The 25,312-nt window shown below is 51.9% G+C and overlaps 3 protein-coding genes across 6 annotated transcripts in view; all 3 read right to left on the reverse strand.

Moving 5' to 3' along the window:
* Positions 1-24: 24 nt before the first annotated feature.
* On the reverse strand, positions 25-6,303 carry LOC142035115 (somatotropin). The gene is made up of 6 exons (XM_075036963.1): positions 6,247-6,303; positions 3,693-3,748; positions 3,039-3,237; positions 2,204-2,320; positions 1,652-1,813; positions 25-285 (listed from the first exon to the last, which is right to left on the reverse strand). The coding sequence occupies exons 1-6, from the start codon at positions 6,301-6,303 to the stop codon at positions 85-87; spliced, it is 792 nt and encodes a 263-aa protein (XP_074893064.1). The 3' UTR covers positions 25-84.
* Positions 6,304-6,687: 384 nt separating this feature from the next.
* CD79B (CD79b molecule) lies at positions 6,688-13,770 on the reverse strand. The gene is made up of 6 exons (XM_075036877.1): positions 13,423-13,770; positions 11,389-11,430; positions 10,229-10,540; positions 9,580-9,698; positions 9,234-9,275; positions 6,688-8,902 (listed from the first exon to the last, which is right to left on the reverse strand). The coding sequence occupies exons 1-6, from the start codon at positions 13,487-13,489 to the stop codon at positions 8,804-8,806; spliced, it is 681 nt and encodes a 226-aa protein (XP_074892978.1). The 5' UTR covers positions 13,490-13,770; the 3' UTR covers positions 6,688-8,803.
* Positions 13,771-15,978: 2,208 nt separating this feature from the next.
* SCN4A (sodium voltage-gated channel alpha subunit 4) overlaps positions 15,979-25,312 on the reverse strand; it is a 47,451-nt gene continuing 38,117 nt past the window's right edge. For all 4 annotated transcript variants that reach the window (XM_075036222.1, XM_075036220.1, XM_075036221.1 and 1 more), the window contains 7 exons: positions 24,887-25,009; positions 24,324-24,602; positions 23,043-23,096; positions 21,403-21,540; positions 20,472-20,576; positions 19,464-19,734; positions 15,979-18,977 (listed from right to left, as the gene is read on the reverse strand). In XM_075036222.1, coding sequence (XP_074892323.1) covers positions 17,785-18,977; positions 19,464-19,734; positions 20,472-20,576; positions 21,403-21,540; positions 23,043-23,096; positions 24,324-24,602; positions 24,887-25,009 — 2,163 coding nt within the window. In that variant the 3' untranslated portion in view covers positions 15,979-17,784. The remainder of the gene's footprint in view (positions 18,978-19,463; positions 19,735-20,471; positions 20,577-21,402; positions 21,541-23,042; positions 23,097-24,323; positions 24,603-24,886; positions 25,010-25,312) is intronic.

Here is a 25,312-nt window from a genome sequence, read left to right on the forward strand (position 1 = left end):
GCGAGCAGGTAGCGGGTTTATTCTCCAATATTCATTACAAGGAGCCGCCGAGGGACGGGGGCAGGTGGGGAACCATCCCCGACATCAAACGGTGCAGTTTCCCTCGCCGTAGCGCCGGCACTTCATCACCTTCAGGTAGGTCTCCACCTTGTGCAGGTCCTTCTTGAAGCAGGAGAGCAAGCCGTAGTTCTTCAGCAGGGCGTCCTCGTTGCGCAGGTGGATGTCGAATTTGTCGTAGGTGGGTTTGAGGATCTGGGGACTCCGCGGGCTCCGGTCCTCCAGCTCCTGTGAGAGGATGGAGAGGTGCTGGGGGCCTGGGGATGAGCATCCTCCAAGGGGCCCATTGCCAAGGCTCCTGGCTAGCTTTAGAGGAGGTTGGCAGTGTCCCCCCCCCCCTTGATCATATTTCAAATGTACTTTTGAGTTGATGTGTTTACAGGAAGGGTAATTCTGCAGGGGTGATGCTGCACTAATTGCGACCAGTGAGAAGGGAGCTGGGCACAAGGCCGCAGGGAGGGAGGAGTGTGTCTTCGGGGGTCTTAAAATAAGCAGAAAGTTGCAGGGTCTCTCTGTAGCTACTCTAGCCAAGGAGATGGGGAAACAGGCAAATAATTCCCTCTTTTCTCCCATTTTCCCAGTGGGCAAAGCTCTAACTCAGACCCAAGCCGCATGCATCTGGAGCTGAGAGATCTGCAGCCTGCCACTCTTCCTGCCCTGCTTCACTGACCAGCTGGCATAGTAAACAGGACAGTAAACAGTGTCATAAATGGGTGAAGTGTGATTATTTGTCTAGTTTCTGTGTACTGCTTCCCAATGCCCAAGAACATATCAAATGGAGAGCAAAATCTGGAAGTGGTGCTGATACATACACCTACTTATTCCAGCTGAAGTGCCAGGACAGATGATGTCCGTTTACTCTTGGGGCCTGACTTTCAGAGTTATTTAGATGCTAGATGTAAATAATTGTCCAGACTCATTTCTCACAGATATGGGTCTCGGAGCTCTGGCTACATGGTGATGCTGGCAGATAAACTTAGTTATAGACTAAGCATAACTGAAAAGGTGTCCTGGCAGATAAGCAATTTAATTTAAAACAACAAAGCGAAAATTAAGAGTGACCCTTGAAGAAGATCACTCTCCACCTCTCAGCTGTCTGGGTGCTGCAAGAGAGAAACATCAGAGCATAGGCTTCCATCTGTACACAGACTTATACAGGTTGCTTTTATAAAATGTCAGGAATCCTTAAAGCCAAGTTGCAAACCTTGCAAAATTTAGTCCACTTTAAAGTATTTTGCATGGAGATTTAGCAAATATTATACTCCTGTTGGTACAGCAGATTTAAGCAACTGAGTATTCTTTGGTGCTGGATTTGGAAAGAGTTTGGGTCTGTACTGCTATCTGAGTGGTTATGGCAGTGCTGTTAACATTTGTTATGTGTTTTCTTATACTGCCCAGTGATGAAACGTGTACAATGGGGTGTCATGATCTCATTATCTTAAGGTAAGCAAAGTCCAAAGGATGCCACTGGTCTTCAGAGTGGAGGTAGGGAGATTTCTCATGGTCTTTGGATCCCACAGAAGACCCTGAGAGCTGAGTGCCCTGTATCTAGGGGTTCTCTTATTCTGTAGCCATACTACATGCTGCAACTTACCCTCATCAGAGCTTGGATCCCTTCTTCCAGGTCCTTTAGTTTTTCATACACTCTGTCTGAGGTGCCAAAAACCAGATTGTTTGTGAACACCTTGCTTAGGTATTGCACCGGGGTCAGCCAGGACTGGATGAGAACCAGTGAAAACCGAAGGAGCTCCATGTCCTGAAATTAAGAAAAGAAAGGGTCAAAGCTGTACAGGTGAGGTATTTGGTAGAGTTACCTGTGTGCCCTGCTCCCTCTGAAACAGCCTGGAGGTGACCCAGAGATGTGCCACTGCTCCTGCAGCTTCAGCAGATACAAACAAGTTTGCAAGCTGAGGAGCACCACCCAGCCATTTGTCCTGTGCAAACAATAGTTTTTTCTCATCCTTAGAATGGGAATATGATTCATAGTATAACCCAGAAGAATCTTTGTTCATGCAGGGCTTAAATAGTAAAAAAGGGAGAGGAGGAATGAAGCACTGAAGTGCTCACAGATGGAAGCTCTCTGTTTAATGAAGTACAGCTGGGCTCTTCAAACAGGTCTGTGCTTGCCCCAGGGGTGGGAACTTACCGATTTCTGCTGGGCATCATCCTTCCCCGTGGGAGCAGGGATGGTTTCAGAGTAACAAAATGCTGCCTGGGAATTTTTGTTGGCATGTCTTTGGTCCTCTGGAATATAGGTGCGTTCCTGTGGAGACATCCCAAATACACTCAGGTCTGTTGCCCATGTACTGGGAGAAGACCACAGACACTTTCCCAAGCTGTCTTGAATGGTTACTCTTTGCAAGAAATACCCGTGAGACACGAGGTGTCTCTGTAAAGGGTTGGCAGGTAGGAAACAGGAGTTCATATGTTGGCACAATAGCTACTGGACCTAAAGGTCTTCCTCTTGCTAAGCCAAGGTGCTAAGGTGAATGCAAAACACACTTGGACTGGGTTCTCCCAAGGAGTAGATGAGCCCCAAGGACAGCTCTTGCCAAAGTGACAGCTCATGCCAGCTCCTGGCAACAGCAGAGACTGGATAGTTTTAAGCATTCAGAATCAGCCAGGGCCAAAGGTGACCGACACAGGAAAGTGTTGCAAAATATCCTGCCATCTCCCACTGCTTTCAGAGCCAGCTTTCTCTATAAGACAGCTGACCCTGTGCAGTAGGTTTGGATGTGGGCAGCAATGGCCCTGAGGAGGGGACTTTGCAGGATCAGATGTGGGGGCAGAGAGCTGAAAGGAGGAGGCAGGGTCCAGGCTCATGGGACATAACCTGTCTTGTCCTATTAAGAGCCTTTCATCTCATCAAGAGCTGACAGAGGAGACACCAATAGTTGAAAAGTCTTTGTTTCCAGGAAGTTTTACAGTCCTGAAACCATCAGGCTAATGTGGAGGAGATGCCCAGAGGCCACGACACTTACGAACTCTTTGTATGTCTCTGCAGCCAGGAGGTGAAGGTGCTGAGCCCTCAGCACAGCATTGGCAAACAGGTTGGAAAGAGGCATGGCCGGGAAGGTGGCAGCTTCCTGTGGCCACTGCAGTCCCAGGGTGATCACAGCAATGAAGAGAGGAGAAAACCATGACCCTGCAACAAAGCGGAGAGGAAAGGTGTTAGCAGTCCTTTAGTCACTGCTGAGGAGGGAGGTGGCACCTGGGAATTAATTAATTCCCAGCCTCTTGTGTCGGTGCTGGCTAAGGGGTCACCTTCCTTAATGTCTTCTTAGACTCTGTGAGTGAGCTTAGCCCTCCCCCAAATCAAATGAAACCCTGTCCCCTTTCCCTCGGGGCTTGTACTGCTCCCAGTGTTATAAGCAGCGTCTTTGTAGCTGAAGAGTCACTGTTGCCCCATGAAAACTAGAGTGTGTCCCTATGTTTTCCCCTAACATGCTCATGTTTTTCTATAGGCCTTGCCCTCATGAGAAGAGCACAGTGCACTCTTCATTGCGTGACCAAGCAGGGGATGGCGAGTACCAGGCAAGGGCCTGGGATTACCTCACTTTAGCCTTGGTTTACACCATGCTGCTGATGTGAAACTGGCTGTCTGGCTTCACTAGGACAAGAGCTGATGGCGTTACCTGTGCTGTGACCAGCTATTTTTGCTCTCTGGGGCATACCTGTAGAATCTGGTGATCTTTGTCAAGCGTAAAGGTTTTCAACGTTCAACATCTAACTCACACAATGTCCATCTGTGCTTACAGAGACCACAAAGTTAATCTCAGACAAATACCCTTCAGTGGAGGAATGCCTTGGAGCCTGTAGGACTTGGACATACACATTAGACATCATCCTGATACCCGTCGTAAGCTTTGAATATGAGTTTTAATATCCCTGCCAACATTTATGTTAATAATAACTATTATAACTGTGGCTTGACCTTGTTCTTCATGTTCTCCACCCTCTCCTTGCCCAGCTGAGGCTAAAGACTACGTAAGTTAATTCATGGATTAAAGTCACACTGTAAGGAGAGGTATTTCTTCTTCATTGATTTATAAGTTGACATGTTTTAACTTAGGGCTGGCACTGAGTGTGTATAGCCCACCACAGTACTGCCCCGTCATCATCTCCCATCACCCTAAGCATGCACAGCCCTGGCAATCCATTAAAACTGAAATAAAGAAAAGTACCTGGAGCCATTTCTGCCTGGTGAGTTGCTCAGGTGTTGCTTGACAATGAATGTTTCCTCCTTTCATGTAGGCTGGTAAAGGTAACTGTTGAGCCACCCCTTATATAGCAGGGTGTCTGTTTAAAATGTATATATGTGTTCATGATCACAACAACATCTCTGTATCTTCTCTGTGCATAAATGCACAAGTGTTCGCAATGGTGCTACCTAATTGTAGTCATTTATACATAGATGTAAAGGTTGGGGAGGTTGTTTGCCTAGGGATGAAACCAGTGCTGAATGATTTCGCCATATTCTGCTGTTTATTGCAAATAAAATTTTCTTGATCATTGGAAGACCCATCCTAAATCAGATCAGTGCTTTTACACAGCGGAACTTGCCATGGCCACCTGATTTTTCTGCCTGGCTCTGAGCCTTGGCCCACAGTTAACTGGGCTGACTGGCCAGTTTGGTAGACTTCTGACTTAAAGCAAGTGAGATGTTTTCCCCTTTATTGTTAGCGGGGATAGAGCTGGATGGATATTGTCAGATGAATCCTATTTCAGCCAAGTAATTTCTACCAAAATTTCAAAAGTTCAGCAAATAGTTTTGGTGAGCTGGTTTGCCATAGGTGTGACAAAGAGCTGTCATACCCAGGTGCTTGTTCAGGTACCAGCCTGCAAATCCAGATGCCAGAGCTCTGGGAGGTTTCTCACATCCTCAGCTGGACAAGGCTATGAGAAGATCTGGTTATGAGCATCTGCTTGCTCTTGCCTGAGATGCAAACATGAAATATCTGGATTAAGCAGAGGGCTGGTGTGGAAAGGAGGAAGAGAAGATGGGGAAGAGGAGAGGTCACAGCACATCTATCCCTGCTTTTGAGCAAAACAAGACAGAACCTGGGATGCCCAACTCTGGGAGGGTCTTAAAAGACTTTTACTCCCCATAAGGCACCAGTTGCCCCAAACCACCCTGTTTTGGCCCTTTGTCTGGGGATCAAGGACTGCTTCCTGGTTAGGGGTGGTAATTTGGCTCCCCCGGGCCCTGGGTTTGCTGTGCCCCCCTGGCATGGGTTCGATTTGCGAGAGGCAGCATCCTCACCGGGGCGGCTGGAGCAGAGGGTGCGAGAGCTCATTAATAAACAAGGCGGGGAGAGCGTGGTTTGTTCCGAGAAGCCCCTGGGTGTTTGCTCACTGGAGATGTGGTGGTGTTGCAAAGTAAATGTCAGTCCCTAGAGAAGAGGGAACAGTGGGTCCTGCAGCTATCAGGTATCCCGTCACCCAATAGCCAGCAACATCTGGGTGTGTTTTTCTACTCCGGATTGTGTTTAAATATGTCAATATTTGTCAGAGATGAGCAGAGCAGCGGGCACCCCAGCCCAGCACAGGCTCTGCTGCCTGTTAATGATGATGCTCGACCACAGCAGCTAAATTGGTAGAGCATCTTGCACCCGAGTCCTGCCCATCTGCCTCTCCAGGTCTGTAAGTAAAAACATGGTGCAAAATCAACATTTTTTATGTTGCAGCCAAGCACAGAGATGCCAGGATGATCCAGTCTATGTGGTGCCCCTGAGGCTTGGTTTGTCCCCGATCATCTCTGGGCATTAAATGAGGGAGAAGCTTCGTGGAGAAGGCAGTGCGTGACTGTGAAATGCTGGGCTGGGAAAAAACATGCCACTGGCAGAATTACATTGCATAAGCAGCTCTCAAATACCAGCTTGGCATTTTTCTGGCTTTCAAATGCCTGCATTTGCGACCCAAAGTAGCATCTCATAAAGCAGCATGACACTGTAATTTCCAAGTTTCTTTTCTTTTTTTTTCAAAGAGAAAACCCCCTCAGTTCTTTTCAGGGTGGTCCCATGTCTACCCGCCTTGCCCTGAGCATCACCAGCAGTATCTGAACAAGTGAAGCAACTTTCCTTGCGGGCGTGCGTACTCCTTGGGTCCTCCTGACCCCCCAGCCTGGGGTGGTTTTGTGGAGAGGACCTTCCCAGGCTGATGGATGCGCTGCAACCAGTGAATCCTGACCGAGGAGCCAGCTGCTGGCCCACAGCCCAGGCTCTGCACTTCAGTGGGCAACGACATGGTTGACAGAGGTTTTAAGTGATGGTTGACTACCTCTGCTAGCTCACGACTCAGAAGGTAAATATTCCTTTTCAGGTTGAATTGATGAGTTTTATTTACTAGAACTGCTCAGTTTCACTGAACCCATTTCTAAAGATGAGGCTGAGGATGTCCAGGACTGCAACCAGTCTGTCTGCCTGGCTATCCTGATGATGGTAGGGATACAAATCAGGTCAAAATACAGAGCCTGGACTGTATATACTGAAATATATTTATTTACATTAAATGCATTTTAAATACAAACCTATCTCAATATGAAATTAAAACAAACCCTATCTCTAGGCTCCCTAGAAACCAGTCTAAACATTTAAAATAAAATACAGAAATATTTATTTGCTTCTGGCATTTTAAAGGAAACCAAAGCTCTGGGCTAAGAGGGTGACCAAGTGGCAGAGCGGAACTGGGGTTGCTGAAACTGCTTTTGACATCGGTGGCTTCCTCTCCAGGTGCAAACAGCAGATTCTCCTTATTTTTGTATGATTCAGTTAAGTCGGTTGAGCAAGTTGTTTACGCAGAGCTGAGAAAGCAGTTGGGAACTGGGAAGGCCAGAAAACTTGCCTTCCTCTTCCATTTCTTAACTGAAAACAAGGGATGGAGGGAGGAGCTCTGCTAGTCCTACAATCTTGGCCGACGTGGAAACCGGGAACAGCCAGTTCACTTCTCTCACTCTGAATGCTCCTTTCTTTAATTAATCAGTTTTATAAGTAAAACATGTTTAAGTGACATTTATATACATGCGCATGCAAGTAATTTGGGATAGTTTTATTTAACTGGGAAAAATCAACGTTAAAATGCTGTTTTTGTGCTATTTAGGTGGAATACCAGTTTTCCATGAAGGTGGTTTACTACTAAACAAGAACCATCCTGTTCCCTGCTGGAAAGCCCTGTTTGCTCATGATTTTACCCTCCCTTTTCTGCCGGCTGTTTTGGGAAGCAGTGGGAAGTCCCGTCTGGGACTTTGGGAAGTCCCGTCTTCCTCTCCTCAGGGCCCGAAATGTCATAAGCCACAGGGGCAGAGGGGCCCTGGGCTCTCTGAGGGGGGGACAGACTTTTCAGCCCCACAGTCCTCGTCACCCTCTTGTCCTGCCTCATCCAGACAAACCCAACGCACTGTGCTAGCCGTGCCTCTCTGGACCCCCCAAGCCCTGGTGTTGGGTGCCCAGCCAGCCCTGAGCCCCATCACCCACACAGCTGCTGCTGCTGCGCCAAGATAGTTTTTATTAACAAAACCAATTAGCGCCGCTCTGCTCCTCTCCAGATGTTTTTCAGCTTCTCTTGCGAGACCAGATGTAGCCGGGAGCGGAACTCCTGGCCCTGGGCCCTGTTCTCCTGCTTTGGATCCTGGCGATGGTCTTTGTCTCTCATCCCCAGTTGGCGTCTTGGGACCATGGACATCCCCCCCGTGCGTGCTCAGCGAGAGCTTCCAGGAGAGCCCCTTGGCTGCTCCTGGCTTTATATCCCTGCCTGCGCTCGGGGCCCTGATGAGGTGAAGTTTGGTTTCTAGCTAAGCTGGAGCTGTAAAAAGCTGCTTCTTATTCCCAGGGCATCCCACCAACACTGGCACCAGGGTTATGGGACACCCTTGGACCAGGCACGGCAGGGTGGAGCAGGATGTGAATTTACCCATTATCTTTATTAGGACTTGAAAAAGCAGTTAGACATTTGTGTCCCACAATTTACATCTTCCCCATGGCTTCTGAGGTCAGACGCATCCCTCACCATGGGGATATCTTCATGACACGGGCCAGCTCTTGCCTGGAGAGGAGCAAGACTTGCACAAGACCCCCTGGGTGAGAGCTGTCTCCCTAGCTTTTCCTGTAGTCTTTGGGGAGAAAGAGGTGCTTTTGGAGGATCCTCCATCTCAGACAACTGCCAGCTTGGCCTGCTGGACACGTCCATGGCTTGAGAGCTAAACAGTGGGCTAAAATCCACTTCTCGTAACACCCACATGGTGCTGCTCACCTCAGCTCCTCTGCCAGGGCTGCAGCGGTGTCTCACAGCCCAGGAGGGTCCTTGCAGCGTGGAGAGTGATGATGCCTGGTCCTTTTCTTCCCAGGGATGGTGGGGTTGGAGGAGACCCACCACCCACCCTGGTACTTCCATTGCATTAACCATTTAGGAGCTCAGCGCCGTGGGGTGGGGCTGCCCAGGGTTTGGGGCCAGTTTGCGAGTGGGGGGGCTGCAGGTGGCTCCTAATTTCTACATAGGCTTTAGGGATTCATCAGCGGGGCGGTGAGAGTGACAGCCAGGGCAGGACAGCCTTGGTGGGCACAGCCCGGATGCGGCAAAGCGAGTACCCAAGGGCAGCAGGACCTGAGCTCTGTGCAAGGCAGCTGGAGGTGGTTTGCAGTCCGGGATCGCAGCCCGGAATCCAGGTGTCCATCAGAGCCATGGTCCAGTGCAGGAGCTGGGAGCCCATCCCCTCGGGTGCGGGCAGGGACCCGTGCCACCGGTGCCGGTCTCACTCTTCGCCTGGGTGCTCCCCAACTGTCCACTTGGCCTTCACGTCCCGGAAAGGAGTGATGTCCTCGTAGGTGGCCATCTGCTCCACCTCCAGGCCCTGCGCCAAGAAGAAGGAGGTTGAGACACGGGAGGGGGACCACGGTTCCATCCACGGTGCATCCCCCCTTGCGACACCCAAGTGGGGACCCATCTCCAGGCTATTCCCCCAGATATTGGGGCAGCTTCTGAGAGGGGAGGAGATGGCGATAGATGGCTGGATGGGCTCAGAGCTTGGCTCAGTTCTTGCAAAAGGCACTTGGGAGGAAGATGCCCTGATGCACCCTGCAAGGGCTGGTGGTACCTAGCAGACACCCAGCAAGGGCACAACTGGCTATTTCAAGGCTCAGGTTGATATTACAGAGGTACTTCTGTAATTAGTGAAGCATTACCTCATAGGTGTGGTCCTCCTCTGGGCTTTCCTTGCCTTCACCCTATGGAAAGGAGAGTCACAGGCTGGGTGTCAGCAGCCACCAGGATCCCCCATCCCGTGTCCTCGGACTCATCCCACCAGGCCAGGTCCCACCGCTTCCACAGGCAAATCCACACAGTCCCACATACCATTTTAGATGCTTATTTTCCCAGTTCAGCTAGCCACACCTTCATGCAACAGCCCCAAACCCAGTGCCTGCCCGTCCCCATCCCTAGCAGTGTCCTGCCCAGGATGCAGGACACTGCTGTGAGCACCGCAGCGACGAAGCTGGGGACATCCCCACTGCTGGAGATGCTGTCACTTACTTTGTCTAGGAAGAGGAGCATGGGGACGCTGATGAAGATGACAAGCAGGATGGACTGGATGATGATGATGGTGTCTTTCAGGGTGTTCCTGCTCTGGATCTGCTGGATGCTACTGTGACCTGGGGGCAGCAGCACAGGGAGAGCCCCAAGTCCCACCTCTGTGCCAGGCTCCCGGGGAACAGGGACGAGCTCGGCATAGCCGCAGGTTTGTGTATCAGGAAGAGTGGACTGGGGGGACAAGGGTGACATGCCCTCGCCCTTGAGAGAGACCAGAGCATTGCAAACTGCCCCCAGGGTTGGCATCAGGGACCAGCTCTGGGATGAGACACCTTGGGCAGGACCCACCACTAGTCAGGACCAGGAAAAATCTGATTTATAGGGGAATGCAGTCCCTGGGGTGTGTTTTTTGTAGGATGGACATGCCAGGGCAAACTGGGGGAGGTTGTCCTGCTGCTTGGTGGCTGGCAATAAGCAAAGAAACCTCTGTAGTGCTATGGAACATCTACAGTTGTGTTTGAAGGGGGCCCACCAGCATGGGGAAAGGTAGGTGCATAGGAGCACGATGTGGGGTTCATATGGAGGGAAAAGGGTGAAAGAAGGAGAAGGAGCATTTCCTGGGGTGCACAGAGGATGGGGAGGTCCCACTCACCCATGACTCTGAGCTCTGTCGCGCACAAGTGCGGCTGCTTCTTCTCCGCCGTGAGGTTCTTGCTGTCACACACATAGATGCCGTTGTCCTCATAGGTGATCCTGAAGATGGTGAAGTTGATGAGATTGTGTTTCCTCTCGATGCTGTAGCGGGAGGTGCTGTGATCCAGCCCATAGAGGTCATCACTGTCCTCTGCTGTTTTGTACCACTGCATGTTATGGGGCTCCTGGGAGTAGCAGATGAAGTGGACGGGCATGTTCTTCTTGGCCGCCACGTAGCGCGGGTGCTGCTGTACCACGGGGCACCCGCTGCCTGCCAGGGGACGAGGGTGGTCGTGATGAGCAAGGATGCAGCACCCGGGGAGCATCGGAAAAAAAGCTGCTCCCATGAGACCCTCCCCAGCATGTCCCAAATCAAGAGCTTCCCATTTTCATGGATTATACTGCTTTTGAGCATTCGGTTTTGTTTTGGTGAATCATCATCCTCTGGGGGTAGACATCAGAGAATTTTGGTGAAAACATGCTTTTAATGGAAACTCAAATTTTCTGTGGGAATGGCTTCACTCAAATACTTTTTTGCTGCTCCCACCCCACTTCTTTATGTACATCTCGTTAGTCCCAGCTCCAAAATTACAGCCTGTGCTGGCACGCACCACGGAGCCTTTGCTAGGACAGACCCATCTCCCCAGATGGCTTCTCTCATGCTTCCATATTTTTTTGCATTTTGCTGTGTTTTGTATTTTTGCCTGTGTTTTGGTCCCAGAGCCGGTGAGGTTGAGGGTTCGTCTGGGTTGCAGAGTTCATGCTTAATACCCCGTGGGTGGAAATGGCACAAGCACTGTGTGCTTGAGCCCAGTACTGGGTCCCAAGGCACAGGTTGTTCATGCAATGTGCTCTGCAAATGCAGAGGAAAACCATGTGTGTGCTTAGGAAAGACAAAATGGATCCGGCTTTGCAGAGGGAGAGGGAAGGTGCAGGGCTGGGAAAATGCCATGGAGGAGGTCACAGCCTGGGAATTGCCTTTGTGATGGAGAAGACCTGTGAGTGATGGGACATCTCCAGCTCTGCAGGGGACTGGTACCTTTGTGGCATAGCCAGCAGGGATGGGAGGGACCCTGGGGACATGTGTAGGGAAAGAGCCCAATGGGTCTGAGAGGTTACCTGTGCTGCTCCTGGTGCTGTTCCTGTCTGCTGAGATCCCACCTGCAAGACAGGAGAAGGGCCTTGAGATAGCGGCCAAGAACCCATGTAGGACAAGCCCATGTAGGATGTCCCACATGGGATGGCATGTACCGAGGGTCCTTCATGCCCACTCCATATGGGACAGAGTGCTTGGGAGCATCAGCCAGAGCCCCACTCGGAGGACGTGGGGCAGCACGGATTTGTGTACAAACACTTCTATTTCCATCCCATCTCCTTAATCTTCTCTGAGTTGCTTTCTGGTTGACATCCCGGGGAAACCTGCCTTTGCTATTAATATCCCCCTAGGCTGGCACCTCTCAGAAAGGGTCCAGACAGACTCATATATCTTTATTTACACTTTCCATTTTCTGAATCAACCAGAAACCCTTTCGCTGCTGGGTTTTCCTTGGGCGTGGAGACCCATGATGGCCAGGGGGGTTCTCAGACCCCAGAACAATGCAGCCCCCCTGGAACAAGGGCTGGATGGAGCTGTGGGACCTGTGATACTGTGCAGGAAGCAGGGTGAGGGGGGGACGACCCCAGCACCCATGGGTGCCCCTGCCCACAACTCCAGTGCCCCTGTGCCTCGGTTCCTCTTGCTGCAGCTGGGCAGGAAGCACCAGCCCTGTTTACCGCACCGCTTCAGTGCCCGGCTCCATCCGCTTGATGAATACTCACCAAACCCCACTGTGGGGAAGCTGGCATGGAGGCGGGGGGCTGCACCCCCTCCTAGCATATTGGGGCAGCTGCAAAACTCCCCCCAGAAGAAGGAAGGTTCTAAGTTTTGCCCTGAGCCTCGCCAGCCTCCTGCAGACCTTCCTGCCCCGAACAACAACCTGGCAGGGAGCTGCTGGCTCAGCCGTGGGCTCCCCTCCCTGCCCCAAAACCCTTTCCAGGTCTGTGCTGCCCTGTTCACCTCCAGCACCTACATCTCTGCAGGCAATCTCTCCCCTCCAGCCTCATTTCATTTTTTTTTTGAGATGTGGAGATGTGCCTCGTCCGGGCTGTGCGTTGGGTACGCGTCCCTGCCACCTTCGGTCCTGCTGGCCAGCCGGGACACAGGGCTTTGCTCTCCATGTTTTGTTGGTGTTTCTAAATGAAGACCAGGCTGGTTGCTCACCCTGAAAGCCCTCACACCCCTCAAAGCCAAGATTTCTATTGCGACCACGGGTGGGCTGAGCTTTCCCTGTCCTCCCTTGAAGCCTCTCTTCAAGCTGGGATGAAACCCTGCAACCTTGAATCCATGCTGGCCTTGGATGGCCACCCAACAGAAACCCTTTAAACATCCTTTCTCCTAAGGGCACAAGCTTCCCCACCTGAGGGTAGGATCTGCTGCAGGTTTTTGTCGGTGTCCCTGCACCAAGCAAGAAGGGTTGGAAGGGGACAGGAGCCTGTGTCCTGAGTTTAGCTGCTGCTTCTCCATGGTGATGCAAAGGGGAACAGCACAGGGATGTTCATGCAGGGCCCACAAATCACCCCCAAAAGCCTTTTTCCCTCCCATTTCTGCTCTGATCCCAGGCACTGAACCCCATGCAGCAAAGGGACATGGCTTGGCCATAGCCTCAGCAATGTTCCAGCCCCATCCTCAGGCCTCTGAGAGCAATAAATGGTAAAAAAACCCCCAACAACCTTTTCTTTCCTGCCACCTGCAACCACAGCCGAGCAGGCTCTGCACCCATTAGGCATCGGGCTCCTGCCAAAGCCAGCCAGCTGCCCAAGAAAGTGTCCCATCTCTGCACCCCTCCCTGCACCCCAATGGGAAGCAAAACCCAAAACCCGTGGCAGGCATCGAGCCGTGAGCCCTTGCGGGTCCACCCTGGCTCTACTGTGCCCAGGGCTGGCTTCCTGCACAAAGCAGGACTGAGAGTGGCGATTGCAAAGCTTAAAACTAATGCATTTAAAGCCAGACCTGGGTGAAGTCCCTCATTGCAGTAACCAAGGGACGCATGCTGGTGCATTGCCTGGGTGCACGTTTCTCTGTTCTGAAATGCAAAGCCCGTGTTTGACGCCTACCTGTGACCAGAGCCATCAGCCAGAGGTTCACCTGGAGCACCCAGAGCCTCGTGCAAAAATCAGCCATCTTTCACTGCAAATGGCAGGGAAACATCCAGTCACCGGCCCTTGCTTCTGCAAAACACAGCGGCTGCTCCGACTGGCTTGGCCTCCGTACCTAAAAATGGCAAAGCTGCTGCTACGCGAGACGGCCCCTTTCCTGCTCATGTAAATCCTCCTCGATGGGGACTTTCCCCTGGGGGCCGGTTTTGAATGCAGCGCAGACGCTGGGCCGGCTGGTGCCTGCGCCTTGGGCACCATCCAGCCTCGTGTCACCAGGCTGTGCTCGTCATGGTGGCGTTATTTGATGGAGGTGGCCACGACTGGTGTGGGTCCGCACCAGAACTTGAGATGAGCCCACCTGCAAAGCACCTGATGATGCAAAACCTTGGCTGAGCACAGGGGATGCGCCCAGGGAGCAGGATTCAACCGTTGCATCCCCAGTGGGGTAGAGGATGGAGGTTACCCCCAGGGTTGCACCCCAGCTCCACAGCAGCTTGGGCAGATCCCCCCCCCCCCCAGTTTAGCCCTGCAGGTAATGGGCAGGGGTTGATGCTGGCCGAGTTGCAAGAGTCAGAGCAGGAACGGTGTGGGAAGAGGGGATGGTTGTGGGGTTTCTCCGTCTCCTTACTCATTGTGGGGTGCAATGGGATCGGTTCCCCAGCTCCTGTCCCCGGCATCCCAGAGAGTCCCTGCAGCTGCCCTTCCAGGGAAGGGTGAAATCTAGAAGAGAGATGGCCAAACCAAGGTCTCGCCTCCTTTGGTGCCAACTCCTGCTCCTTCTCCACCCATAACCGAGACCCTTCTCCATGAGTCCTTTGGAGACAACCGCTCACTGGGGAAGTACAAGCTGGCACCCCAGGGTGAGCTCTGTCCCCCTTTGCTCTGACACAGAAATATGTTTTCCCTCCATGCTGTGCCCTCCGGCTGCTGCGTATTACCAGCTGCGGGCAAGCACTGAACTGTAACTCCATGTGAAAAACACCTTTGGGTACTTTTGCCAGCCGTGTTAGTCCCCAGAGCCCGGTTGTCTCTGCCTGGGGCCTCCCCAAACCTTTACCTTCTGCAGGTTTGGTGGTTTTTTTACCGGTTCTGAGCATCCGGTGGCTGCTGGGAACTAGCTGGAGTCTCACCTTGTATATGAGGGGACATGAAGCAAGAGGAGAAATAAAGGTTTCTCGAGAAAGGCTGGCCCCAGGAGGGAAAGAGAGATGATGGGAGAGGTGCCTTCTCCTGGTAGAGGCAGCAGGTCATGCCGTACACGGTGCTGTATGTTGGGGCTGTGCTGCTGAGTCCCTGCTGCCATCACCTCTGGTCTCGCTGGAAAAGCACAGCCCGGCCGTGACATCCCGGCAAGACAAAAGCGATGGGGGATGCCCATGTGCTCGGCAGGCACTGGAGGGATTTTTGTCAAGCCCTGGGGTTGGAGGTAGGAGCTGTGATGTGCGAGGCAGGGATGCTGGAGGTGCCTGGGGAAGCCCTGTAAGGCAAAATGAGGAGTGGGGCACAAACTAAAGAGTTTGCCATGACGGTGGCCAAATGACCCTTCTGCGCTGCCTGCAGGCTCCTTGGCACCCGTGAACAGGCACAGACCTGGTCCAGAGGGGCTCGATCTCCCCTTGAATGCCCCTGTGCTGCAGTACCTGGTGGCATGAGATGTAGGGAGACCCGATGGTCTCACAGGGAGGGTCCCATGTCCCCGTGTCTCTTTCTCTGGGCCACCCTGGCTCCCCAGCCCGTGGCCGGACCATGCCCTGTGGGCAGAGCAGAGCTGCTGCCAGGTAGCTGCACCCTTCCCCAGCCCGTTCCTATTCATCAGGGCTTGGGTTTCACCACTGTCCTTTCCCCCGCCGTGGGAGGACACGGATGGTGGGTTGTGCCACCTCCTCCCTCCAGCCCCCTGCCTGCGCGGTACCGCGATGCTCTCAACTTGAATTACGCCAGCCCTGGGACGAGCTGTTCCAGTGAGAGAGAAAACACAGTGGCGAGGCCGTGCCGTGGCTCTCGGGGACGTCAGCAGGTCCCAGAGGCGACTCCTCCTCCAGCTGCACATTGACGCAGAAACCTCCTTCACCCACCGCTGCCTTCTCCCCGTGATGCTGAACTGCTCCCACGTGGCTGGTGGGGCAGGTTTGGCCCCACGGAACTTGGCGTGGGGCAGCTCGTGGGGGTCTGCACCTCCTCCGAGCCCACCTCTCTCCTTGGTTGAACCTGCAACAGCATCTCCTACAGCTCCTAGAGTCAGGGCTCATTGCTGTGAGGCACCAAGGGCTCCAGGGGACTTGTTCGTGAGCGGAGCAGAAGCTCTGGGGTCTGGGGTGGGTTGGAGATGCCAGGGGGAGGCAGCCCAGGGCGTCTCTTGTGCAGGATGGGACCACCAGGTCCTGCTGAGGGTGGCAGGTCCATCCAAGGCCATGCACAGGGGCTCCCCATATCTGCCCTGGAGCAAAGGGAGGGGGCATTTACCCCTCCCAGAGGCAGGGAAAACATTTTTCCCCTCTAACACACACCAACGTGTTTGGTATCGTAATAATAGACCATTTACAGTTATTTATTTTAAGAAAGGTACAAAGAAAAATGGCTTTAGCTCACACAAATCTTGCTCTTTGGCATTTTTCCCATTACTGACGACACATACGTACAAGCAGCATTGATTGTGAACCACAATCCGGGCTGGAAACCGCCGTGCCATGGATGCTTCCCATGCAAACGCCATTTAAAGCAGCTCAGGCTCCTGTTCCAGGGAGCATCACCCTATGCAACATGGAAATGAAAGCACAACGCTACGAGATGAGCAGAGCGACCCTGGCTCTGCCGCCTGGCCAACAGCACGTGGATGCAAGCAAGCTCAGCACCGCTCCTGGCCAGCCTGAACATGGGGCATCCGTAACAGCTCAGCGCCAAAATCAGCCCAAGAAAAAAAAATATTATAATAATAATACAAAAAGACAGACCATTTGGCTTCAAGAAGCAGCCCTTGTTTTAACTGGAAGAGGTTTTGGTTCATGCTTGTTTTGATCTCAAGAGGTTTTTTTCCCTTTTGAAGGCAGAAGGCAGTCCAGAGGTGAACTCGGGGCCTTTTGCACATTTTTCTTGATTTACTTTCCTTTTGCCCACCTGTGTAAAAAGCAGCAAAACCCTCCCCCCCGGGAAAATGCTCCTCTGCTGGGAGATTTCCTGGTGAGGACCTGCCTGGCCCCATCAGGCTCTGCAGGGACCCCAGCATGTGCCACCGGGTCATCTCCGGAGCCCCAGCCAAGGGAAGGGTGCTCTGCCGGAGTATTTTGGGATTTACACTCCAGTGGGAGCATTCATTGCATTAAGGCCCCCAATGCTCGGCAGCCGATGGGATTTAAGGGACCCCGTTAAAGCAGCTCATTGCACGGACCGTTCAAACACCTGCTCTGATCCCCAGGGATGCGTCTCGTTAATTAACGCTAACCAAGAGCGCTCCAGTGGGACATTTCCTCTTGCTATGGCTTGAAGAAACCCTAGAGGGTTTTGTTACAGGGACTGGGGATTCTTGGAGGAGGTTTTCCAAACCCTACCTTTGTCCATTGCTTTCCTGCCACAAAATCTGGATGAAACGGGAAAACAGAGAAGCATGACTGTAAATAGAGTTTACATTCGTACTGTAGAGACCTGAATGATTTATGATTTCAATGCATATTCAGAGACCTTTAAAACCTGATATTTAACCCTGAGAACATACCTGCAGATGCTTTGTTTTGTCTATGCAAACAAATCTTTAAGACATAATTGCACTTTCTCTGTATATAACAAAAAATAATCCATAAAGCTTATTCAAATATTCAAAAGAAAGGTGCTACTTAAGACATTGGAGATTTTTGTTCACAAAACCTTGCCTTTTCTGTAATTATTCTTAATATTATTTCACTTGGCTCATCTTTCACGGGCTACTTGGCTGCACTCTGGAAGAATAATATACAAGAAAATCTCTTATGTGAAATAACATTAATAAATAATTACTGTAAGTAAAAGGACAGCCATACTCACTTGTTAATGTCTGAAAAACATCGTTACCATGATGAGATCATTTCAAAACTAAAATGTTTCTCTTTCACCAACAATAGATTTCACATTTAATTCTCATAAGAAAAATATTAAACTCTTTGCAAGTGCAATGAGCTGTGAAAACCAGGATCAGTAAGAGATCCTGCTTCCAAAGTTAAGGTGTCTACTTGAAATATCTGAAATTAGCTCAATATCTAAGATCGATTGATCTGTATATGGAAGAGCTCTTGAAAAGGAGATACAAATGAAGTCCTTTCAGGCTGGGTGAGAGACGGAAGCCTCTTTCTGTTATACCAGCGACTCTTTCACAACGCGTTCCTTATCCGATGCTTTTGCTTCACTAGGAGCGTCTTGCGCCTCTGAGCTGGGAATGGGCGCAAGACCAAAGGCAGGGGCTGTCTCCACATCTGTCCCACTGTTCCCATACATCTCGTGCATTTTGGTGGCGATCAGACCTTCCTTCTCGGGTGCGTCCTCTCTCAGGGCATCCTCGTCCTTACTGTGCCTGTACATGTAGGACGCCTGCTTCACCGACCGCCTCAGGAGGTACCTCCGGAAAGCCCTCTGGATTCTTGTAGCACAGACTTCCTCGTGTTTCCTTTTCAGAGTGGTGGTGATGGGTTCATAGGAAACCTTTGAGGGGTTTGCGGCCATGAACTTCTCCTCCATGGTGGCCTTCAAGGCATCCATCTCTCCCGAGTCTCCCAGCACTTCCTTAGTCAGGGCAAAGAGGATATCCAGACAGTGGATTTTGTCCCCAGCAACCATTGGCAAATCCATGGTGATTAGCTTGATCTTGTTTGGCTTGGGAATTTTGAGGGGCTCCTGTAAGGTGTCTACAAAGTCGGACAAGGTGCTGTATGCAATGAACTGGGTAGCGTCCGGGTCAAACTTCTCCCAAGTTTCATAAAACATTTCAAAATCATCTTCACAGAGGGGTTCGCTGCTCTCCTCTGTGGCCACGTTGAAGTTCTCCAGGATGATGGCAATGTACATGTTCACCACAATGAGAAAGGAGATGATGATGTAGCTGCAGAAGAAGAAGATGCCGATGGATGGATTGCCACAGTCCCCTTTTACTGAACTGCCAGGGTTTTCGAGGTCAGGGTCGCAGTCGGGGGGACCGCTGTTCAGGATTGGGCTGAGGAGACCATCCCATCCAGCTGACGTGGTGATCTGGAAGAGGCAGATGATGCTGTTCCCAAAAGTTTCAAAGTTGAAGATGTCATCGATCCCCGCCTCCTTCTTTACATAGGCGAAGTTGGACATCCCGAAGATGGAGTAGATGAACATGACGAGGAAAAGCAGGAGGCCAATGTTGAACAGGGCAGGCAGGGACATCATCAGAGCAAAGAGGAGAGTCCGGATGCCTTTTGCCCCTCGGATCAGCCGGAGCACACGGCCAATCCTTGCCAGCCTGATGACCCTGAAGAGGGTGGGTGATACAAAGTACTTCTCTATAATGTCTGAGAGGACGATACCTGTGGAGGGATGAAGAAGAGGTGAGTTTGCCATGCTCTGCAGCCAACATAGGGGGTGAGGTGGAGCTACTCCACTCCACCTGCCAGAGTTGGGCAGATACAGAGAGATGAGGCCACCGCTGATGGTACACAGCTCAGTGCTCCTCCGGTGGCAAAGGGAATATGTTAAAAAATAAACTCTGAGCATGGACCCAAAGGTTAAATGCTGGCTGCTCTGTTTCAGCAGTGCAGCCAGGCAACATGGAGACAAGGGGAACCCGACACCAAGGAGGAGTGAGACACATCCCCAGCCCCTCATCTAGCCTGGTGACATGGGGTAGCCTCACATCTGTCTTGTCTCAGGGTCCTGTTGGCTTGGCTGTGCTCAAAGGGTGGGTGTAAGGGGGTGGCCAGTGACAGCTTGGTGGCTGTGGATCAGCTAGACCATTTCCACTCTTCATTATCCGGCGAGACCCCTGAGGCACTGGTGGAACTAGCAGGACTTACCTAAGATGGAGAGGATGACCACCACAAAGTCAAAGATGTTCCAGCCGATAGTGAAGTAGTAGTAACGCAAAGCAAACATTTTGAGCACACACTCTCCAGTGAAGATAACGATGAAGACTAGGTTTATCTTGTAGAGGACAGATGTTTTGAGTTCGCTTTGATCATCTGTTTCCACCATCATGGTGACCATGTTTAGACAAATCAGGATCATGATGGTTATGTCAAACACTTGCCTGGTAACAAAGTCAAACACCATCCCTTGAAATTTGTTCTGCCATGAAGACCACGTGGGTGATAATGGAGAACCAGAGATGAGGTGGGAAAAGGGGACACACACACACAAAACAAAAGACACAACAGAAAGAGAAGAAGGAACCATATTTAAAAGAGTGTAGGAAACCTCAGGGTTGTGGCCAGTACACAGGTCTCACAGCCCCAAAAGCTAAGGGAGGAGGGTACCCAGCACCTTGCAGGATGAAACCCATCTGGTAACACCACATCCAGGAGGTGTGGGCACAGGTGACAATTGCTTTCTAATTATATCCACAGCTAATGGATCAGGGCAAAAATAAACACATGGAAAAGGCCTCACTTGGGCGGGGCTATCAAAACCAAATCCAAGTCACAACGGGTATGTAATTGGCTGGACCAGTGTCCCTTCTAGAAGTGTTGAAAGCTGAGCTTTCTCTGAGTCTAACTCCCTTTGAGAGAGGAGCTGGGAGTTGAGCTAGCAGAAAACCCTAATACCTGCAAAAGGGATCCTCCCTTTGCCCTTGCCAGCAGACCCAGGGCTGAAGAGCAGACCCAAATGAGGTTGCCTGATGTGAACCTCTTCTGAAAGCCCAGCTCTTAGCAAGGTCCTGTCTGAAGAGCAACAATGGGGAGCCAGGATTTGGCTCCTTGCCCTGGCAAATGGTCTTCCCTAGACCCTTCTTATTCATTTTGGGACAGCTGGTGGCTTGAAGTGCTCCTGCCCTGCTGCACTCCAGGGTGATTAACCCAACATACCGATGGCCTGGGGATGGGCTTCTGGGGTTTCTTGGAGCCAAGCTTCTTCATGGCGTTATAGTATTTCTTCTGCTCTTCTGTCATGAAGATGTCTTGGCCTCCAAAGTATAAAGGGAATCACTGCTGTTAGTCTTGGGAACTCTCCTCTTCCTACCAAGCATCTCTGACCACACTCCTTCCCACCAAGGATCTCCAGCCAAGCTCCTACCAGGCATTGCTCGCTGCACTGACTCAGTGAAATCTGCTTCCTCCCTACTTGCCCTTTTCTATGCTGCTTCCCTTCGTTCACAGCACCCATGGGTGCTCATCCCAGCGCTGCGGTTTTGTCCTGCGGAGGTGAGGTGCTGCCTCCCAGCCCACTGCAGTGAGTGGGGCACCCCATGCTCTGCCAGGGCTCACTCCCTCCTTGCTGGCCAGATCCTGCTGGGACCAAGGCAGCATCTCGGTGTGCTTCAGAGCTTGCTCTGCTCAAACAACGTGCTCTGTGTTACCCACCCTTTGCCCGCTTCCCCCTCTGGCAGCCCAGGGGTATTAGCCCCGTGCTGCTCGCTTGAAAGCAGAAGTTAATGCCTGGAAAAATGATGAGAAAGGGCCACGGGGCGGGAAAAGGAAACAAAAGTGATAGCACAGGCTTACAGCCATGCCTGCCGCAGCACAGGCAAGAGAAAACATAGCCCCCCATCGCCTCGTCCCTCTGCATCCATAAATGAATTCCTCTATAAATGCTATGGCCAGGACACAAATCCCCAGGTGCCGTTTGTCCAGCTCTCCTTGTTCACTTTGTGGGAAGCCACTAATGGATACCAGCAATTCAGGTTGCTGAGGGACCCTGGGGTCCAGCTGAGCGCTGGGCATGGTGGCCCTGGTCCCCTCCATCCTGGACCAGTGCCCCAGGAGGTAACAGTGGCTGCAGGACCCAGAAAATACTTATCTTTTTCTTCTGCTGGTTGAAGTTGTCAATGATGACGCCGATGAAGAGGTTCAGGGTGAAGAAGGCACCGAAGATAATGAAGATGACGAAGTAGATGTACATGTAGAGGTTGATCTCATACAATGGCTGCTCTTCAATCTGACCAGGAGAGATGGGAAATGTGAGATTAACTCTCTCCAGAAAGCATGTCCCCAAGCCCCCAGACAAGGGGTCACTCTATCCAGACAGAGCTGTGGGGTGGCTACTCCAAAACCTTTGGCAAATGCTGCATGGGTTGAGTGGTCCCTGTGGGAGCAGCCATGGGAAGGGACATCCACGTGAAACCAGCTGGGGGACAAGGATGTGATGACCCCTGATCCCACAGCACGGGCTGGGGAATAGGAAAGGATGCTCAGGTGCAGTGATATCGATGAGCAAACTTGAGTTTCTTCCCAATAGTCAGCTTTCCAAGGACTGAAATATAGCCAAGAGGGGAAAGGAAAAGTGGTTTAATTCATGCCACGCCAGCACAAAGGAGTGGCACAGCCTGGCAGCCTTGGAAAACACTCCTCATCAAGGGGCATCACTTAATTCTGCTCTATATTTGACTGGAGACATCCCAAGGTGTCACAAGCAGCTTCCCCTATTTCGAAGAAAGCTCTTGGCAGACAAGAGCGGATTTTCTCCCCAAACAGCTTTGCCCCAGGTGTTCGGGGAGGCAGGAACCCAAGCCATTTTTAGAGGGAGCTGGAAGCAGCTCCTCCACTAAGCGCCGGCAGCTGCAGCTGGGGTGAGCAGAGCAGCTGTCTCTCATGCTAAAAAAAGGCAATGAAAACAATATGTTCAGGCCTGTGGGTGTGCGGGCCTGACCCCCATGGTGGGGCACAGGCAAGTTTGCTCACTTAGAGAAAGGTAGGAAGTCTCTTCTGCTGCATTGGCTCATGGCGGTGTGTGCACACATGAGCTGGTGTGGGGACAATTTTTGGGATGGATCACAGTCGAAACAGCCTCTGCGTGAAACCCTTCAAAACTTTTTTTTTTTTTTTTAATAACCCATTTAACCCAAAGGTTGAATGCTGGCTGCTTTGTTTTAATAACCCATTTATAGCTCAAGGCAAGCCAGGCGCTTTATCCAGGATGGGATAAGCTCTCCCAGCTGGAGGAGCACATGGAGGGCATCGTCTCGCAGCAGGGTGAAGGAGGAGCCTGCTGGCTTGGAGCTGTGGAGGCAGAGCGGGGATTTTGGACCACGAAGGTGAAGCTGAGAGGAGCGGGCTCAGCCCCAGCTATAGCTCAGGGGGGGTGGGAGCCTGGTGTGGGGGCCAGGGTGCAGCTGGGACGCAGGTGACAATGACATGGCTGGCAGAAGGCACCAGAAGGGACACAACTGACACTGTGCACCTCAGCAGGGGGGATGTTTTGGGCATTTCTCCACTCTTTGGCCCATGACCTATCCAAAGCCATGGGTGGGATGCAGGCAGCCCCCCCAGCACCAATGGGCAGAGCCAGAGGAGATGCTGTGGCTGAGGGGTCAAGCCCCAGCCCGTGCTGAGCTCCTCTTCAGCCCCAGGACTCTGCTCCCAGCCTGCCAGGGGGAACTGGCCCGGTGGGATAAGCGATGCTTGGTGACGGTTGTGAGACATCCCTGCTTGTCCCCTTACCTCGCGTGAGTCCACGGCAGCATACATGATGTCCATCCAGCCTTTGAAGGTCGCCTGCGGGGACAGTGGAGACGAACAGATTTGCCAGGAGGTATTTTGGGCTAGGGAGGGGGGGGCAGGTCAAAGGATCAGTGTTTGGGGTTTAGTTTGGGAGCTTAGCTCTGAGCACGCCTGCTCACCCTGGATTTATAGCTTCTTTGTGGGAATGGCAGGAGAAGGACCATGAGTTGAATCCACAAGAAAAATGCCCTAATACAGAAATGCTGAAATTTGCACGTGCACACACCTGTGCACACATAAGCTCCGTTCTGTGGCTGAGGTTATCAGGGACTTCCCAAAACACCACCGCAAACCAGGCTGGGAAAAGCAGCAATTGACTCTTTCCCCCCCAAACAAAGTGCATTTTCCCAAGGGCAGAGCTGTGCTGGGGCCGGCTGCCTCCCTCCTGCTCCCAACCTGTGCCACCTCCATAGCCCTGACTTCTGTATCGCTGCCTCTGCTACCTGCTGGATCCCGATCCTGGTGGGGTAGGGGGGTACACTGCATCTTTTACAAGCTTTTACTGCTGATTTGTTAAACAAAAAGCCTGAACATCTTGTTTCCTGAATCTGATGGAACAACAAATCTGAAGAGGAAGTTGAATTTAAAGCTGGTTAATCAATTTGGGTTATGCTCTGATTCTGCAGCCACCAGTTCCCCTGGATCTGATGGGAGTAACCCCAGCCCACACAATAACAGAGCCCACACCTATATATTTATGAAAACTGCGGTGAGCAGTTCCCCTTCTGCTTGCCTGGCTCAGCTGCGGTGGGTTCAGTGGAAGCACGTCTAAGTTCACCCACTGCCTTGCAGCGGACACATACACTCTTTTTCCAGTCATCATCTTCCCCATGCAAAACTCTTGCAGCCTATGACTACAGCAGACTGAACTTTTCAAATGGGGGGGAGGGAGGAAGAGAGGCCCCCCCTCCTCGCTTCTGCACCCTGTGCTCTGCAGAGGACTTCTCACAGCTCCAGGCTCGGTGCTACCTACACTCATCCACAGCGGTTCCCTGGTCACACTTCCCTTCCCTTCCCATCTTCTACCCTGTCCCTTTCCTCCTTGGCTCTGCAGGGTTTGGTTTTTTTTTTTTTTAAAATATCAATTTTGGAGCTAAGAAGCAACTAAGAGGCCCTGTCTGGGTATCACGGTAACATCTTGCTTCAGCCCTGATGCTAATCACGCTGCCCTGCTACAGTAATGCATGTCTTGGAGGGATGGCAGCTGCTTTCATTACGTACCACCTGCAGCAAGGAGAGGTATCCCAAGCCCACGTTGTCGAAGTTGACCTTGACGTTGACCCATCTGACCTCGTTGGTGTGGAGGAGGGCCATGCAGTCACTCTTATTGTTCACCACACTGATGTCGAAGACCTCCCCTGAGGTGGTGTTCATGCATCGGTAGTACTTCCCCGCAAAGAGGTTCACCCCCATAATGCTGAATATCAGCCAGAAGATGAGGCAGACCAGCAGGACATTCATGATGGAGGGGATGGCACCCAGCAAGGCATTCACCACCACCTGCAAGGGCAGAAAAGACCTTGGAGGACCTGGCTCCTAGCAGGAGCCTTGTCCCCTTACCAGGCCAGGAATGTTGTGGGGCTGCATGTCCCTGTGCCCCAGCCTTACCCTCCCCAGCAGCACCAAGTGGGCTCAAACTGGGCCACAGGGACCTTAGCATCGATCCCACTGATCTGGAAGCCCCTAAAAACCACCTGGAATGGGTGCCTGATGTAGGTGACTGTTGAATGGTGCCGCGTTGTGTGTCCGTGTCAGGGCCAGCAGCACACGGGGAAGACACCTACCCTCATGCCTTCAAATCTGGACAGGGCACGCAGTGGTCTCAGAGCCCTCAGTGTCCGCAGGGACTTGATGGCTCCCAGCTCGGAGTATCCCAGCCAGTTTGCTGTCAGGCTGATAATGGAAACCTGGAAGGAGCAGCCCGAGGGATTAGCAGCATCTCAGATGGAAACACAACTGAACCACATCCCTGCAGCTCCTGCCCTTCCCTCTCACCCCAGCACTCCCTCAGGCTGGTGGTCATCGTCTTGTCTTGGGACACAGAGACTGGCATCGAGTCCTTGGATCCCTGGTGACCAGCCATGTGGAGGATATCCCTGCCTCTTGAGTATGAGGGTGGAGGTGATGGGGGATGCAGAAATACTGCACATGAGGAACAGCCTGCTCTGTCACAGAGCATTTGGGAGACCCTATGTCCCTTCACATTTCTA

This window comes from Buteo buteo, chromosome 9 (assembly GCF_964188355.1).
Source record: "Buteo buteo chromosome 9, bButBut1.hap1.1, whole genome shotgun sequence".
Classification (NCBI taxonomy): Eukaryota; Metazoa; Chordata; class Aves; order Accipitriformes; family Accipitridae; genus Buteo; species Buteo buteo.

Coding starts and splice junctions, on each gene's coding strand:
- LOC142035115 (XM_075036963.1), bottom strand. CDS start 6,303: ATGTCGTTGCCCACTGAAGTGCAGAGCCTGGGCTGTGGGCCAGCAGCT. Junction 3,749..6,246: donor GGCCAGCAGCTGGCTCCTCG/GTCAGGATTCAC, acceptor CGCTTGACAAAG/ATCACCAGATTCTACAGGTA. Junction 2,321..3,038: donor CAGAGACATACAAAGAGTTC/GTAAGTGTCGTG, acceptor ATGTCTCCACAG/GAACGCACCTATATTCCAGA.
- CD79B (XM_075036877.1), bottom strand. CDS start 13,489: ATGGCTGATTTTTGCACGAGGCTCTGGGTGCTCCAGGTGAACCTCTGG. Junction 10,541..11,388: donor CAGCACCAGGAGCAGCACAG/GTAACCTCTCAG, acceptor GTCCCCTGGCAG/GCAGCGGGTGCCCCGTGGTA. Junction 8,903..9,233: donor AGGAGGACCACACCTATGAG/GTAATGCTTCAC, acceptor TTCTTGGCGCAG/GGCCTGGAGGTGGAGCAGAT.